This window comes from Phacochoerus africanus, chromosome 4, assembly GCF_016906955.1.
Source record: "Phacochoerus africanus isolate WHEZ1 chromosome 4, ROS_Pafr_v1, whole genome shotgun sequence".
Lineage (NCBI taxonomy): Eukaryota > Metazoa > Chordata > Mammalia > Artiodactyla > Suidae > Phacochoerus > Phacochoerus africanus.
The window spans coordinates 119,923,431-119,940,704 of NC_062547.1; the positions used below are offsets into that span (position 1 = coordinate 119,923,431).

The 17,274-nt window shown below is 41.5% G+C and overlaps 1 protein-coding gene across 1 annotated transcript; it reads right to left on the reverse strand.

The window, feature by feature from the left end:
* Window positions 1–4,144: 4,144 nt before the first annotated feature.
* Window positions 4,145–17,242, reverse strand: CDO1 (cysteine dioxygenase type 1). Its single transcript, XM_047778455.1, has 5 exons — window positions 16,595–17,242; window positions 13,394–13,471; window positions 11,428–11,582; window positions 6,477–6,646; window positions 4,145–4,882 (listed from the first exon to the last, which is right to left on the reverse strand). Exons 1-5 carry the CDS (start codon window positions 16,762–16,764, stop codon window positions 4,853–4,855), a joined length of 603 nt encoding a protein of 200 aa, XP_047634411.1. The 5' UTR covers window positions 16,765–17,242; the 3' UTR covers window positions 4,145–4,852.
* Between the last annotated feature and the right edge of the window lie 32 nt (window positions 17,243–17,274).

The following is a 17,274-nucleotide window of genomic DNA, read 5'->3' on the forward strand; positions in this document are numbered from 1 at the left end:
TTTGATCTGCATCTGCCTACATGTCCTTATCTCTGAGATGGGGAGGGGAGAAATAATATCCCTATTTTACTCTTAAGGATTTCTCTGAAGTGACAATAACATTTTTCTAAACATGTAAAGGTCCAATAACAATGAAAGGATCAACATGTGTACTTAAATACTCTAGGCAAACTTTGTCTTTATTTTGAGTTGGCTGAATAGCCTTAGATACAGAGGCTTGCTGTCAAATGTTTAACAGACTCTCTTGAAGAGAACGGCTTTGATTTGTAATATTGACCGATTGCCACAGTGTAAATATTCCCACTAGAGCCAATTTAATCTATCAATCAGCTTGTGAAATTCCTCAATATTGACTCCCATGGGGTTGTGTGAACCCGCCCTGGCATACCTCTGCTCAGGTGCAGCGGCTAACCTTAACCTCACCTGCCTCAATTTCCTCATTCATCAAAAGATTTGTTTGACTCTATGCTCACTCAGGTACATTTCCTCTTCATGACTCCAAGCTAGCATTATTTTATTTTATTTAATTAATTAATTTATTTATTTATTTTTGTCTTTTTGTCGTTTCTTGGGCCACTCCTGTAGCATACGGAGGTTCCCAGGCTAGGGGTCCAATTGGAGCTGTAGCCACTGGCCTAACCCAGAGCCACAGCAACAAGGGATCCAAGCCGCATCTGCAACCTACACCACAGTTCACGGCAACGCCGGATCCTTAATCCACTGAGCGAGGCCAGGGATAGAACCCGCAACCTCATGGTTCCTAGTCGGATTCGTTAACCACTGAGCCATGACGGGAACTCCAAGCTAGCATTATTTTATGTTCATCAGTGAGATGAATCCTGCATGAACTTATTATAATTACACCTTCATCTGCTGAAAGGGGCATCGCAGTGATCTATTGTTGTAATGATGCTTTTTCTTCTTGTTATATGTGCGCAGGAGGCTAATCAATCTTCCGTTGTATCACATATTACATTACATATAATAACTATTATACTATACTATACTATTCTATTATAATTGTAATGCACATATAGCTTCCTAATTCTATAATATTTCTATCCCTCTTATGCAAGTAATTTTTCTGGTTGCACTTTTAGGTAAATATTGTATGAACCACTATGGTGTATGATATACAGACACAAATATGTTAAGCAGATCACCACCTCCTTGACCTTGTATAAGGATGTCCCTCAGACGACTGACTGAGGCTTACATCAGTGCTCAAAACCACATTCAGTAGATCTCTTTACATCTCTCTGTGCGTAACTCCAAAAGTAAACAAAATGCCCCTCATTAAGCAACCTGAGGCATGTTTTCAAATAATACATGAAGCCGTCACATCTTCAACCCCTCAGAAAGCTCAGCGACTAAACCAAACAGACAAACAATCCGTCAAGCTCTTCTATTGAGCATGGGCAGAATCCTCAATTCACTGTGACTAGATCATTCACTTTCTCACAGAGTCAAGGGACTTCTTGTTGGTGTTAAGTAATCTCTGCCAGTGTCAAGCTTCTGACGGCGCTGGAGGCTTCACATGAACACACTTGACCAATGAACAGTGTGGAAGTGGTTGAAGAGTGATGACATCAGGTGACAGGTTCTGCCCTGAAGGGGTCCTCTTCAGCCAGGGCAGCTTGCTATGACCTCCCTCTGTTACCTCATTTCTCGGGGCTGAGTTATCTTGGTTGTTTTGTAATCAAGAATGTCAACTACTATTTGTGGAATGACTTCATATACATGGTTGTTCATTGCAGAATTGTTTGTACTTGTAAAAGGCTGGAAGTCACGTCAAAGTCCATTGGTACAGGACTGGTGGACTAAACTATGGTACATTCATCTGATGTAATACCAGGCAGCCAGCCATCAGTCCAAAAGGAAGGGGGAACTTTTTAAGATTTTATAAGTGAACTGCACAAACTTGAGAAAGCTACTATGTGTATAAACAAGGGGAAAAAGTAAATGAGGAAAAAGAAGAAAGTGGTAACATAGGTTAGGTTACATCTAGAGAGGAAAACTGAGAGCCTCGGATGGGAATGAAAAAGATACTTTTCACTATGTGCCTTTCATATAGCTTGCATTCTCTCTGACAATTTTACCTAGTCCAACACATCACACACACACACACACACACACAATTCACTCACTTTTCTCCCACATACACTTTCTTTCAAGAAGTAACTTCATGTGGGAAAATACACATTTACTATTTTAACTATTCATAAAGCTGCAGTTCAGTTATATCAAAGACATTCACAATGCCATGTACCTACCACCATTATCTACACCTAAATCATTTTCATCAATCCCAACAGAAACTCTGCACCCATTAAACCCTGACTCCCACTTTCTCCTACCCCTTAGCCTCTGGTAACCTCTAGTCTACTTTATTTCTCTGTGAATTAGCATACTCTAGCTATCTTGTCTAAGTGGAATCACACATTATCTGTCCTTGTGTGTGTGGCTTATTTCACTCTTCTGCATACGCTTGTAAAAGAAAACATCTCCCAACAAGATAAAATTGTGAAAGTCTGCAATGTTTTTCATGTGTTTAGAGATAACTGACCTTGTGAAACATGTGGACGTGCCTTGGACAAGGTAGCATCAGCTTTTGGTGTTTTCCTAGAAACTCCACTATAGCTTTTAAAAGGTTAACAAGTAGCCCAGCTTGCGAATGCTTTCCTTGCTTAGAAAATGAAGCGAAATAGCCACCATTTCTCACAAGCCTTGGAAAAGCCTTACATTTGCCAGGCTGGGGTCCCTAAGGGCCTTCACAGGGTCCAGGGAATTGGACCTGAAATTGTATGCAAATTTGTCGTGTGCTGGCCTTTCTGGAGCATTTTTTAACTTTTGAAGATTTTAAAAGTGGTCTCTGAGTCAGGAAAAAGAACAAGACTAAGCACCATTGCTAAATGCTGTCCCTTCCCATGAAACATAGATAAAAGCCCTTCTTTCATCAACCAATTTGTCTAAGGACAAGATTAATGAACTCACACTAAAAGATAAGCCTCTGACATGGGCCTGGCACTTCTGACTTCTGAGCAATGGAGCTGGAGAGAAATAAATTTGTGTTGCTTAAGGCACTTGGTTTGTTGCAGTATTACAGCAGCAGTAGAAAACCAGTAGAGTACCACACTTATGATTACCACAGTAACTCATAAGAAGTTTTCTGGATTTTGTGACTATCTCTATGCAACTTACAACAATGTCTAGTATGTTACAAGTACTCCATAAATGTTCATATTCTCCTCAAAGATGAGAGGAAGCAAAGGTATAAAGATGTAAATAATGCTATGAGATGATATAAAACCATAATCAATGACCTAACCGGAACTATCTTCAAAGGACTTTACCTTCTGATGAAGTTGCCAGAGATGACAGATTCCTAAGAAAATTGCCTTAAGTAGGGGCAACGAACTCAAATGCATGTATGGGTTTTTCAGGTAACATACACGAGGGAAACAGGCAAGGTGGGGACTGCCACAGATAGGAGAGGTGGCCCCAGCCAAAGGACAGACCCCCACCCAGCCAACTGGTATCCCTGAAAGTGCAATGTGGGTTCAGTCTTGCCAGATTCATCAAAATCCATTCCTTCTTCTGGGAAATCTCCAGTTGTTAAGTGGTGAAGTCAATACACACAATTTTCAGGCAAAACTGATTAAGTCTACGAGCCACACTAAGGCCAGAGGCCCTCAGGTTGGTATCTCTGTCCACTTGGTGAACACGTATAAAAGCCCCAAGAGGTAAGCTGCTTTTCAACATCATTTTTGGGCTTTTTTTTTTTTTTTTTGTCTTTTTAGGGCCCCACCTGCAGCGTATGGAAGTTCCCAGGCTAGGGGTCGAGTTGGAGTTGCAATTACACCACAGCCACAGCAATGCCAGATCCAAGCCACATCTGGGACCTACACCACAGCTCACAGCAACCCCAGATCCTTAACCCACGAGCAAGGCCAGGGATTGAACCTGCATCCTCATGGATACTAGTCAAATTCGTTACTGCTAGGCCACAATGGGAACTCCCAGCCTTTTTATATTCTTATACCACAAAAGCATCTTTTGTGATGGTTTTGGTAGTCTACCTAAATCTGAGAAGCCATGAATCGTATGAAATTCTCAACATGTTAAAGAGAAAGACAACTTCAAATTATGTTCAAATCCAGTTTTATTAAAATGATTTGGCAATTTTGGCAGCAGTACAAAGTCTTTGACCACTGGACACATTAGAATGAATTTATATTTTTGGTTTGTTGTGGATTTGGATACATGTACTTTTCCAAAGCTCCTGCCCTTCATTTCATTACCAAATGGCCAAGTACCTTAACTTTCTCTATCTACAATACCCTATTATTTATAGAACAGGAATTTGTAAAATAAGATTGAAAAAATAAAATGCATGGATTCAAAAAATTCTCTTCCAACATTAAGAACGTACAAAGTATATTGAAGACACCCACATTTAATTCTCTAAGTAACAAGGTGGGTGGTTTGATGTCTTGTTTTTATTTATTCCTAATTACAGTTCAGAGACCAAAGGATTTCCAAAAACTATAAAAACCTTTGTTGATACTCTCCAGATGGTACCAATGGATTTAGAGGGTGAAACCAGTAGAGCCCTTGAGCTGGCCTTTAAAATCACAAGCCTTTTTATCCTTAGTGGGAGTTTTTTTCTTCTATAGTAGCTCAGGGCACTATTTGCTTACTTAATGCCTTATAATTAGCATCTGCCTTATAGTAGATCTAAATATTGGCTTTGTAAAGTGTATTACTGGAAAGAAAATGGTGGGAAGCCTTCCTGTCCATGGCAAAACTTTCACCAGACCTTGAAGTAAAACATCAGAGGGTTTGGTGCTCCTTAGTTGTTCTCCAGGGACCCTGAAGTTGCCTGTAAGAAAGGAAAAAAAAAAGAAAGCTAGGTAAGAATCTTGACCTAAAACATCTCTGCTTGTTCTAAGTAGTCCTGCTTATCTAGCAGTGTAGGAAAATTCAGGGCATGGCAATGGAACCCTGTTGTTTGTTCCTGTGATAACAGTATCTCTTGGAGACTGAAATGCAGGAAATAAAGGAGGGTGATCACTTGAGAAAACTCTGTCCTAGCTTCTCTCAAAGGCTGTACGTTCACAAGATTAATAAGAATTTTCAGCCTCTGGCTTCATGCATTGTCTATTTCTGCATTCTGATGAATAACTCTAACTTCTTTCCAGAACAGATACTGACTCACAGACCTTGAAAAACTTAATGGTTTCCAAAGGAGACAGTTTAGGAAGTGGGGGATGAGCTGGGGTTGTGGGATGGAAATCCTATAAAATTGGATTGTGATGATCATTGCACAACTATAAATGTAATAAATTCATTGAGTAATAATAAAAGAAATAACTATAGACCATTCCCCTGAATGGCTGATTTATTTCAGAGGCAGAAGACTGCCATCTCATATTATGGTTGGTTGCCATCACTACTCAAAGAGAAAGCAACCTGGCAATCAAAACAGGCAAGTTTCTTTATATTATCAGAATTAGCACTCCACTTTGCAAAGGTTAATTATGCAAACTGTGCGTATTTGTGCAGGTCTCAGTAAATCAGACCTGTAACATTAACAGGAATAAGTATCTATTTTGAATTTTTTCAATAATCAATTCTTTGCATCTAAGGTGTTTGTCTGTTTAAGGGCTGCACCCATGGCATATGCAGGTTCCCAGGCTAGGGGTCGAATCAGAGCTGTAGCCACCATCCTAGGCCATAGTCACAGCAACACCAGATCATTGGATCCTTGATTGAACCTGCGTCCTCATGGATGCTAGTCAGGTTCGTTTCCACTGAGCCACGATGGGAACTCCCCTAATATATATACATATATATTTTTTATCCATTGAAAATATAGTCTTCGGGGGAGTTCCCCGGTGACCTAGCAGTTAAGGATTAGGTATTGTCACTGCTGTGGCTCAATTTCAGTCTCTGGCCTGGGAACATTCACATCCTGTGAGTGTGGAAAAAAAAAAAAAGGAAGAAAATGTAGTTTCCGAAGTTTAACAAAATAAGTTTAATAGGAAGTTCCCATTGTGGCTCAGTGGTAACTACCCCAACTAATATCCATGAGGATGCAGGTTCAATCCCTGGCCTTGCTCAGTAGGTTAAGGATCTGCTATTGCCATGAGCTATAGTGTAGGTCGAAGATGTGGCTTGAATCCTGTGTTGCTGTGGCCATGGTGTAGGCGGGTAGCTGCAGCTCCAATTCAATCCCTAGCCTGGGAACTTCCATATGCCGTGGGTGCAACCTTGAAAAGCCAAAAAAAAAAAAAAAAAAGGAAATACTGTGTCTTTCCCCCAAATTAAGGCTCATCTCATTCTCCAATTTAAGAATACTTGAAACTTAAGATATTCAAACAATATCTAGAGCAAAAAAAAAAAAAAGCAATGCATCAGTATAACGCTGCCAACCCACAAAGTATTTAAATAGAGGAGAAAGAAATTATACTTACAAGTGGAGTCCTGATTCCAAATTTGCTATGGAATGTCATGGTGACTTTGTTTTTATGTCCTGTTCTTTGATCAAAGGCATGGCACGTATCGAAGGGTGGACTGTACAAGTGAAGGCTCACGGCAGGTTCTGTGTGACTCATATTCTCTACTCGATGTAAGCCAATGGAATCTAAACAATATCCACGATGAAAGAAAAGGTGAAGAAGGTTAGACGACAGCTGTAGGTAAAAACTTTGTCCATTGCCCAAGATACTTAATAATTTGATGGATTTAATAAAAATTACTTAGAACTGAACTTTTGAGTTACAGACAATAAATGACATACACTCTGCTTTTTCTTAAAAACTCCCCTACAACTGCAGCATAAGAATAAAAAGGCATCCATATTACAAGACAACGGAAAAAGAGAAAACTTTTAAACTTAAAAAATAACTTAAAAAAAAAAACTTGAAAGCTTAAAAGTAGATGGATGGTGGGATTCCTGCCATGGCACAGTGGAAACAAATCCAACTAGGAACCATGAGGTTTCGGGTTTGATCCCTGGCCTCCCTCAATGGGTTGAGGATCCAGCGTTGCTGTGAGCTGTGGTGTAGGTTGCAGATGTGGCTCAGATCCCGCATTGCTGGGAACCTCCATGTGCTGCAGGTGTGGCCCTGAAAAGACAAAAAAGACAAAAAAAAAAAAGTAGATGGATGGCTTTGCAGAAGAGAAAGCTAAATCCTCAGTTGTCCTTGGAGACAGCCAGGAAATAACCTGATTTACATCCTGAAACTAACAAACAGCTCAGCAACTGTACTGGTACTTCTTAATATGAAGGTGAAGAGGGGCTACAGATATAAGATCTGGTTGAGGGAGTTCCCGTCATGGCTCAGTGGAAAATAACCATGATGACACAGGTTCGATCCCTGCCCTCATTCAGCAGGATAAGGATCAGGCATTGCCATGAGTTGTGGTATATATCACAGACAATGGCTCGGATCTGGCATTGCTGTGGCTATGGAGTAGGCCAGTAGTTACAGCTCCGATTCGACCCCTAGCCTGGGAACTTCCACATGCCTAGTGTGCAGCCCTAAAAAGACAAATAAATAAATAAATAAGAACTGGTTGAAACCTATTCAAGCTTTGTCTTAAACCCTTTTCATCACTTCTCCCTCGCCTTTCTTCCACCCCTGATAAAAGCCTGAGATCTATTCTCTAGAAAGAGTACAACAGATGAATCCAGGACTGGTGGATACCCAGTGAAAAAAGGTGACTTAAATGAAAATTTACACATTGAGTGGTAAGATCTCTACTTTCTTCACCACATAGCCACCAGAATGCTGCCAGACAGGAATTTCTTCTCCATGCAGAAGATGGGAAGCAGATTCTCTGAGAACCAGGTCAGCCCAGGAAAGAAGTCCTGAAAAGATTGCCACTGGTTGTTCCTCAAGGAAAAAGCTTTACCAGATTATCCTGAAGTGAAGTCCAGTTGACCAACACTATCCATGTGTGAAAGTTACCAATGTATTTTTTTGTCCTGGTTTTTTAAATATTAGCACCCAGCTGAGGTTACTAAACATGCAAGCAGAGCCTCTAGTATAAAGATACAACCTGAAAAAAAAGACGACTTGAAATAAAACACTACTCAAGGGAAGACTTTAAAAAATAAAACCAAAAACTTATCATCAATATCCTCATAGAGATAAAATACTATTTAAAAAAAGGACTAGAGAATAAAGAGGTTTTATAAATAAAAAGATAGCAGAAATAAAAATCTGAGTAGAAGAGTTAGAAGAAAAAACTGAGGAAGACTCAAAGAACAAGGGGCCAGGAATTCCCTGTGGGCTTAGCAGGTTAAGGAACTAGTGTTGTCACTGCAGTGTCTCAGGTTACTACTGTGGCATGGGTTCAACAAAAACAAAGCAAAATCCACCATCACCACCAAAAACCAAAGGGCCAAAGATAGAATAGAAGAAGGTTTAAAAAAAAAAAAAACCCAATGCCCTCTCCCCAAAAAAAACCCCACAATCCTAAACCAGAGGACTACTTCAGGAGGTTGAATATCTGAGCAATAGGAGTTTCAGAAACAGAACAGAAACAACAACAAAATCAAAGTAACAACTTGAGAATATTTTCTTAATGTGAAGGACATGCATTTATGGATTGTAGAACCTATGGCTTCCAGCATAGCGAGTGTCATGAAACAAGTGCATGGCTATGATACTGAGGGTGTGGAAGAGACCCAAAGAGAAGGCCCCAAAAAATTTGAGAAAGGAAAAAGAGGTTTCATAGAAAGATTCAACAATCAAGATGGTATCAGGCTGTCAACAAGACTGGAAACTAAAAGACATAGGATGACTTTCATAATTCTGAGAGAAGATGACTGTCAGGTCATGATTTCACATCCAGCTAAACTATCAAGCTAGTTGCAAAGGTTGAATATAGAGAATTTTAGATACCAAAGGTCTGAAAAATTTACTTTCCATGAACCTTTTCTCATAGGGGCTTTGAAGGATATGTTCTACCAAAACAAGGACATGGAGCCAAAATGCAGCAGACACAAGATCAGCAAACAGGGGATCAGCAATAGGAGAAAACAAAGGGAAAGACTGGATGATGTAATGGGACCCCAGGATGACAGTGGAGCCCTGGCTGAAGGAAGTCAAAAGGCCTGGGGAGATGCCTTCAAAAGATTACAAGAAATAGACAAAATATCTGACTTTTATAACTATGTTGATAAGGAATTTATATAGTAAGGAGAGAATTTGAGGATTACTTAAGGAAGGAATTCAGTGTATTATTGCAGTTAGTACAGGCACCTATTTGGTCTTCTGCTTTATGATCTAGCTCCATTAGTCCACATGTCAAAGAAGAGCAAAGCCTAGAAGCAGAAGACTTTGGCTTTATTCCAGCTAGAGGGACTACCTTTGACCAATTCAGAAATTCAGTTTTACTCATTTTAAAAACTAGGGCCGAATTCTCAGATCTGCCAGCTCTTTGATTCTATAGCTTACTGCTTGTAAAAGAACACTGGTTTAAGCATAGTTTTCAACAAAAGTTAATGACTCTAAAGAAAGGACTGCCCTTTATACAAATTCCAATTTCAATGCACTGACCACCCATGGCAAGCAAAGCTCTCACAAAAACAAGTCACCCATCCTTTTGAGAAACCCCTGAGGCTCATGCTTGATGCCTATTAATAATCCCATCATCATCATCACTATTACATCTTTGCCTCCTTTTTCTTTACACCCATGATTTACCCTCTGCCACAATACTTTGGCCCTTTCTTGGTGATACCTATGGATGCCAGCTTGCTTCAGGCAATGTCCATCTTTTGCCTATTACAACAGGCAAATTGATCTCCTTGTCCCAATTCTCCCTTTCCTCACCCAATGACTCATATTGCCAATGAAGTATCAAGACATTCCCAAACACAATTCTGTGGACCAAAGAAAGCTCTTACTCTAAGCTGGTCTTAGAGGCTCAAGCCCTGATCTCACTTCTCCTATCCAAACCCATTTTTTTGCCCTCCAGCTAGACCATTCTTGCATAGTTTTCATTCTTTGCAATGGCTGGACCTTCACTCATGCTCTTCTTTATACTCGAGATATCTTTCCTTCTGATCACTATCCATCTTTAGCCTTCTTCCTGAATCTGTAAAAATCAAAAGTCAAAAATTTGTGGCTTTTGAGTAATTACTCTGCAGAAATATTTGGCTTATCCTATACCAATCTTTTTCTGATTGGCAAAATTTCCCACCTCTATGGAAAAAGAAGTCAAGATGATTTCATTGTAGCTGGGTGGCCACTGTTGTCCCTTTAGGCAGGGTGGCTTGCACACCAGTCCCCACAGCCTATTTCTGGCCTATTCCACTCACCTTACCTGCTTGGCTCCTAGAGACTTTTGCATTGAGGACTCTTGAAAAAAATTTTTTTACGTGTTCTTCAAGGTCTAACCTAGCTTCCCAAATACTCTGTAACTCTAGCTGAAAAGGCTTTTGGCTTTATTGTGAGCAGTACTGGAAATCTGGTGTGCCTTCTATAAATAGCAACCCTCAAATGTTTCCTGCTACCTGAGAAAAGAACCCCTTTGTGTTATGTGAATGGGGGAAAAACTTCCTATACAATCAAATCTAAGTGACTTGCATTCTTAAACTAATGAACAAATTTTAGGCCAAGTATCAAGGCCAATACTAAACTTTAAGACAAAAGAACTTAGTGTGCCAGAAAAATCTCTGTAGTATTTTACATAAGTGGGACAGCTTTCCAACTAAGACTATGGACTTTGGAATTAAATTTTTGGGGGTTCAAATCCTGAGTGACCTTGGACAGGTTAATTTTCCCATGTATTGGCAATTTCATTTGTAAATGGGAATAGAAAAGTTATTTCATAGAAGCTTTAAGCAGCTTTCTGGAAAGTCATGAAGTCCTTCAGGAATACAGATATTAGCCACTGCCTCTGCTGAAGAACATCTGTCTCTCTCATATCACATTTAAGGGAAAGAATGAATTCTTTGTAAGAGATCTATAAATCACTGCTAAATAATGTACTTTGTAAAGTTTCTCTTGAGAATACTCTTTAAGCTGTATGCACTTTAGTAAAACAGGGACTAGCTAGCATGCTAAATCACTTCCAGAACATTTCTTTACATTTTCTAACCAAAGACGAATACTTTCAACTTGGCCTCATGCCTATATTAAGACTCTACTTATGTAAATTCATGTTTAATTCTAACTGTTCTAAGACTTGGTAGGTTAATGTCTTTTCAATGGATGCTAAACTGTGTGCATATGTTTTTAATAAGTGATTCCAAGCTTTAAAAAAAAAACAAACACCCCACAGCTTCTAAGCAGATGAAATCATGATTCCATGATCCAAGTTCTAAGGCACACGTTTAAGTAAGCAGTACTTTAGATGGGAGTTGAAGGTTTTTCCCACTTGCTGTTAGAAAAATGGATTGAATATTACCGTTGATGTAGGCACACTGGTTTTCCCTCAAGATTCTTTCAGACTTCTTGATCATCTCGTTGGATTTTTTGTCAGGCCAGGCAAATAATGTCTCCTTTAGATTTCCTTGCAGCATCTTCAGAAAGCAGTGGGAGTCGGTGTGATCATGGATACTGCTATACATACACAAAATGACAACTGAACTCAGCAGATGGTCTAGTACCCAGACCTGTAGCAGTCTGCCCAGAGCTTAAAGCTGCAAACGGTCAATAGGACATCTCCCAGGCCAAAATCCATGTCCGTTGGATTTTTGTATGTCACTGATTTATAATTCAACATTGTTGAGGACAAGGTGTTAAAATACTATGTCTTCCGCATCAATGCATAAAAGGGGTACAGTTTTGATGCACACCCCTACTGAAGGACAGTTCATTGTTTAAAACCTTGTTGTAATACTACTTTGATAACAGAGACACAAAACCAGTAACCATTTACCTTCTCTAAGATATAGCTTTTAGTAACTCAATTAAGCTGGGCTAGAACTGGATTTTAAAACTACAACAGAGAACCTTTAGAAGGAATAAAGATAATCATCTGTAATAACTGCATCACGTTGAGAAGATCACCTAAAAGAGTTTTCCCTCCATGGCTTTTTTTTTTATCCTTCCTTTAAGGAATAAAAGGTATGTATATGTGTATTACCACATGAAAATTATACTGTAAAGTATATATAATGTTAACTTTTTGTAGATTTAGAGCATCCTATCCCTTATTATCTCCCAATATTTGTGGGAGAAAGAAAGCAAAGTGAATTTGGGGAAAGAATTTATTCCTGTAATCTTAGGGGAAACAGCATCTAAGTTTATTAAGCAGTATTAGCTATAGGGTTGATTAAAAGATAAGACATGAACTTGTATACGCTATTAGCATTTATTTCATATGTTGGATTCTATTAACCCATATATGTACTATAAGAACTTGTTTTCTAATTCACAGAGCCTTTTCTGTTGCCTGACATATAATCTGCTTTTAAAAAATATTGAGAGAATGAAAACTCCATTCCATATGAGCAAATAAATGTACTCTGTAGACCTAACTTATGAAAACGTAGAAATTTATGTTCCCTCTTTTGCATCAAAAATGATTCTGGATTATAGGTTTTTTTTTTTGTTTGCTTATTTATTTTTTACCATTCTCAAAAGACTGAGCACGATCTTCTTAAAAAGGAACAATACTTGGGGAGTTCCCTTTGTGGCTCAGCAGTTATGAACCTGATTAGGATCCATGAGGATGCAGGTTTGATCCCTGGCCTAGCTTGGTGGGTTGAGGATCTGGTGTTGCCTTGAGCTGTGGTGTGAGTCGCAGACGCAGCTCGGATCCAGCATTGTTGTGGCTGTGGCGTAGGTTGCTGGCAGCTGTTGCTCCAATTTGACCCCTAGCCTGGGAACCTCCATATGCCTCGGGTTCGGCCCTAAAAAGGAAAAAAAAAAAAAGCAATACTTGATTGGTGGTAAGATGTGCAATATATAAGGTAAGGAAAAATTAAGGAAGAATTGGTGTTAAGTTGCTTTATTGTCTGTAAAGAAATTTTCAAATTTGTGAATTGTTTTCTAGGTCCAAATCTGGATCCTTTGGTCTTTGATCCGACAACTGTTTACACACTTCAGTGCACCACAAAGGTCAAGATTTAGCACTTCCATTGAAAGTTTAACTCCACAGAACACAGATTAAACTGATCACTTACCAGCACCTCCTTGGATTTACTACTCATTTTGGGGGCAGATCTGCCACACATGGTATATGTCTAACACCGTCCCCCCCCCATGGTAATTCCCATGAGAATTTGTGCTGGGATTAGGAGACTCTGTGAACAAATTATTGTAACACGCGATTTGTTAGTGTTCAGAAGGTGTGTGGCCAGCTTGGCACTGTACTTTTTCTATGCTTGAATAAATACTAAATATCTGTGAATGAACAATTGTATTACCTGCCATGTCCTTCACCCCAACATAGAATCATTAGATTAAATTTTCCATTTCCTTGATCCACAAGATTTCGGGTGTACCTAAAAAGAATGTTTTCAAAAGTTTGAATTTAGTTGATGAAACAAACACTGGGAAAAATAAGTGTGTCATTAAGTATCATTCATTTACAAATGATAATGCTTCTGCCTCTAAGCAACTTTAAGTGGGGTTGTCTCATTAGAAGTTGAGCACAAACGAAAACAAATGTTTTTTCAGTTCTTTTTTGACATTTTTGTATTTTGAATCATATGTATAGCTGCTCAATATTAATTTATGGCTTGAAAAAGATAACAGGAAAAAAAGCGAATTTTTTGATTCTCCATGTGACAGCCTCAAACTGATAAAAAGAATAAAAGTTTCTCACAGAAAACATTTGCAAAGTGAGATCCTGCTCTAGGCAAGAATGTTGCTATTTTTTTCCCCCTCCCTGTTGCTAAACCACAATCCGATAAACAAGGTTTCACTAAATAGCTGTTCTAGAATTCTCCTTAGTTTTGCTATAGCCCAGACACAAAGGACAACACATTCAAAAGCATCATAATGAAAAGCCATCTACAAATGAAGTAGGGGTTGACCTAAGTACCAGAACAAAAGAGACTACGCTAGCGAACTAAAATAACAGGCTAAACATTTTACAATGAGAAGAAATTAGTAATTGGCCTCCAAAAATTTCAAACCAAAACAACCGCATCCACACTACTCCCCCCCCAACAAAAAACCCAAATCAACTTTTAACATTTCTAGTGGTACTCTTGCCACCATCTTAATTAGTAAAGTTTGATAATAGTGATTCATTTAGATTCCTTTTTCAGGAAAGGAATCTGTATCCCATCTGGGGGTAATATATGTTCAAATGGTCACCGTGTTCCACATGCCCCTTCCTCCCCTCCCCTCCCCTCCCCCAGCCTGGAGGCAAAGTGCTGGCAGAGGAGGATCAATGAGAGAGCTGATTAGTAAGTACTTTGAGATGTCAGTCATCCTTACTTTGTAGCCCTTTATGACCTAGCAAGGGGCTGGGGGCACACAGACTTTTTAGTTCATGGTAAACTTGGTCCTCCTTCTCCCTCCACCTGTCCTAGGGTTTACTTCTGGTCCCACACTGCGACATACTCTTTCTTGATTCTTCCGCCTTGGCCTTCCCAAGATCACAGATCAGACTCCTTCACAGTGCTGAGACCCTTATTACATGCAAAAAATAACCATCATGTTGATTTCTGCTCTCTTGCCTCCCTCCAGCCCATTATCTGAGCTGTGCCTCACAGACCTGTCGAATAGATGGATCCAATGAGTTGCATTTCCGTTGGCTGTGAGCTTGTCAGTCAAGATGAATTCAAGGCCCCTGGAAATGCCCAGCTTCTACGATTTGAAAGCTCTTACAGCCTACCCTGGTTAATTCATTTCACTAGGTCAATAATAAATCTAGGCAGAAGAAAACTAATATGGCACCATACATGCATCAAGTTTAGTGTTGGTTTAGACTGTGAGCTCTGGAACAATAAGGATAATTTGTCTTTTTGCCGTTTCTTGGACCGCTCCTGGGGCAGATGGAAGTTCCCAGGCTAGGGGTCGAATCAGAGCTGTAGCTGCCAGCCTACGCCAGAGCCACAGCAACGCGGGATCTGAGCCACATCTTCGACTTACACCACAGCTCACGGTAACACCGGATCCTTAACCCACTGAGCGAGGCCAGGGATCAAACCTGCAACCTCATGGCCCCGCCACAACGGGAACTCCCACAATACGGCTAATTTGGATCTTGGAGCCACTAACTGACATTAGTTTCACCTTGAGGTAATCCAACCTTTTCATTGCGTACCATTCCTCACCTGTAAGACAGGGATAAGTATGGTACCTATCTCATAGAGCTGTTGTGAGGTTAATATACGTGTCAAGTGACTGGAAGAGTACTAGAGCCCCTAACAAGTCCTCAATTACTTGGAGCAAATGGCAAAATTAAACGAGACTCTGATAGCGTCACTGGCAGCCACAGAAGGATAGTTCTCAAAGGAATTTCCTTGAGCCGCTTGCAAGAGGAAAACAGGACCCTCAAGAGCTCACTTTCTAATTCAGTTGAAACCACTCTTGCCCACAAAACTTTACCAAACCCACTTGCACATGTTGAGGTAAAGGGACTACAGAAACTGCTTTGAAGGAAAACGTCACCTTTCTTTATTCTGCTCTTTTCAACTAACTAGCCGCCTTTCCCAGCCCTCCACACAAACCACCAGTAAGCTGTAAATGCTGGCTGCGCTTTGGAAAAGAAGCCCTCACTCTTCAGGGTGACTAAGTTTTACTTATCACCCCAGAGGACTGGAAGAGCATTTCATTTTTACTTAATCTCCAAGCCAGGGCTGCAAGGAGTGGTCTCCTAGGGCATCTCACTCACCAACATCTGGGAAGCAGGGGCCTTCAATTTACATTCCAGACCCTCAGATCTGAGGATAAGAGAAAACCTATTGCTTGGGGCTGAAAAAGAAGTACTCGTTTAATTCTCGAACCTGACAGTGGGTTTAAATAAACCCGCAGTCCGTGGTGGTGGTGGGGGTAGTCAAATTGGTTTGGGAGAGGGGGCAACATAAACCAAACACCAGCAGCTGAAAACTCCAAGATGTTATTTTAACAAAAATTCCCTTTGGCAAAAGCCTGGTTGCAGGCGACCCAGGGAGCAGTGATGGAGAATTGGCGTCGGGTAAGTGTGTCCTGCACTGTCACCCCTTTCTCCCGGCGGCCGTTGGAGTTCTCTCCTGGGAGCCCCTCCAGTTGGTCCAGCCAGTCGGAGCCTGAGTGAGTCCGGCCGCCAGGGTTTCTCCCAGCCATCTCCTCGATGTCCGAGACGAACAACGGCTCAAAAGGAGAGAATATTGCTCCTGGGGCCGGGGAGAGAGGAGGAGTTGGGGGGGTTCGGGAGCTGCGAGTTGATCCGCGAGAACAGAACAGAACACCCGCAGCCGCGCGATGGCCTTCCCTTCGGGAGCCCGCCGCCGTCTCCGGGCAGTGGGACTCACCTTCTGCTCAGCCGCGCCGGGGTGCGGGAAAGGCCCGAGGGCGCGGGGAGGGTGAGCGCGTCGGGCATCTGGCAGCTGGCGCTCTCCGGGAGTCAAACCCCCACCCACCGCGCCCGCTGGGACTCCGAGTCGCCGTAGGCCTGCGCCCGAGATCCTCACCTGTACTGGTCGAACTTGGCGTACATGGCCCACTCCGCGGGGTCGCTCTCATAGGCTTCCATGACTGCCTGCACCTCCTCCACGTTGACCTCTTCGCTGGCGAAGAGCTGGTGCAGTATGCGGATCAGATCCGCGAGGGTGCGTGGCTTGAGCACCTCGGTTTGCTCCATCCCTTGAGCAGCTGACGCGCGTCTAGCTGCTGGGCTGCGACGAACGAGCTGAGAGAACCAGGAGCTGGGAGGCGAGGGTCCCTAGCTGCTAGCTATACAGTTGCACACAGACACAAAACCCCCAAATGCTCGAGTGCCACAGCGTAAAGAAACCCTTGCCAAGATATCAAGAGGTACCCTGGCAGCTTTGCCGTGACGGACCTCGGTACCCGCCAAGCATGCAAATTGGGACCAAACCTGCTAGGTTCAGCCTCCCTGGGCCCTTTTTAAGCGCTCGGAGTCGGCGGGAATGTACCAACGGCCCTCCAAGGGTGGGGAGAAGCTGGGAGCGACCTGATAAGGGTGGCAGAAGGGGGATAAAGCTTGCAAAAAAGGCCCATGCACACGGTCCCAGATCTTTCGATACTCTGGCCATCGCTGAGCCCTTCTCTCCTGGGTCCCAGCCCTCGCGGTGGGCTTCGTGCAATCTTTCCCCCACCTTAGCAGGGCGCGTTTTGGAAGCCCATCCCA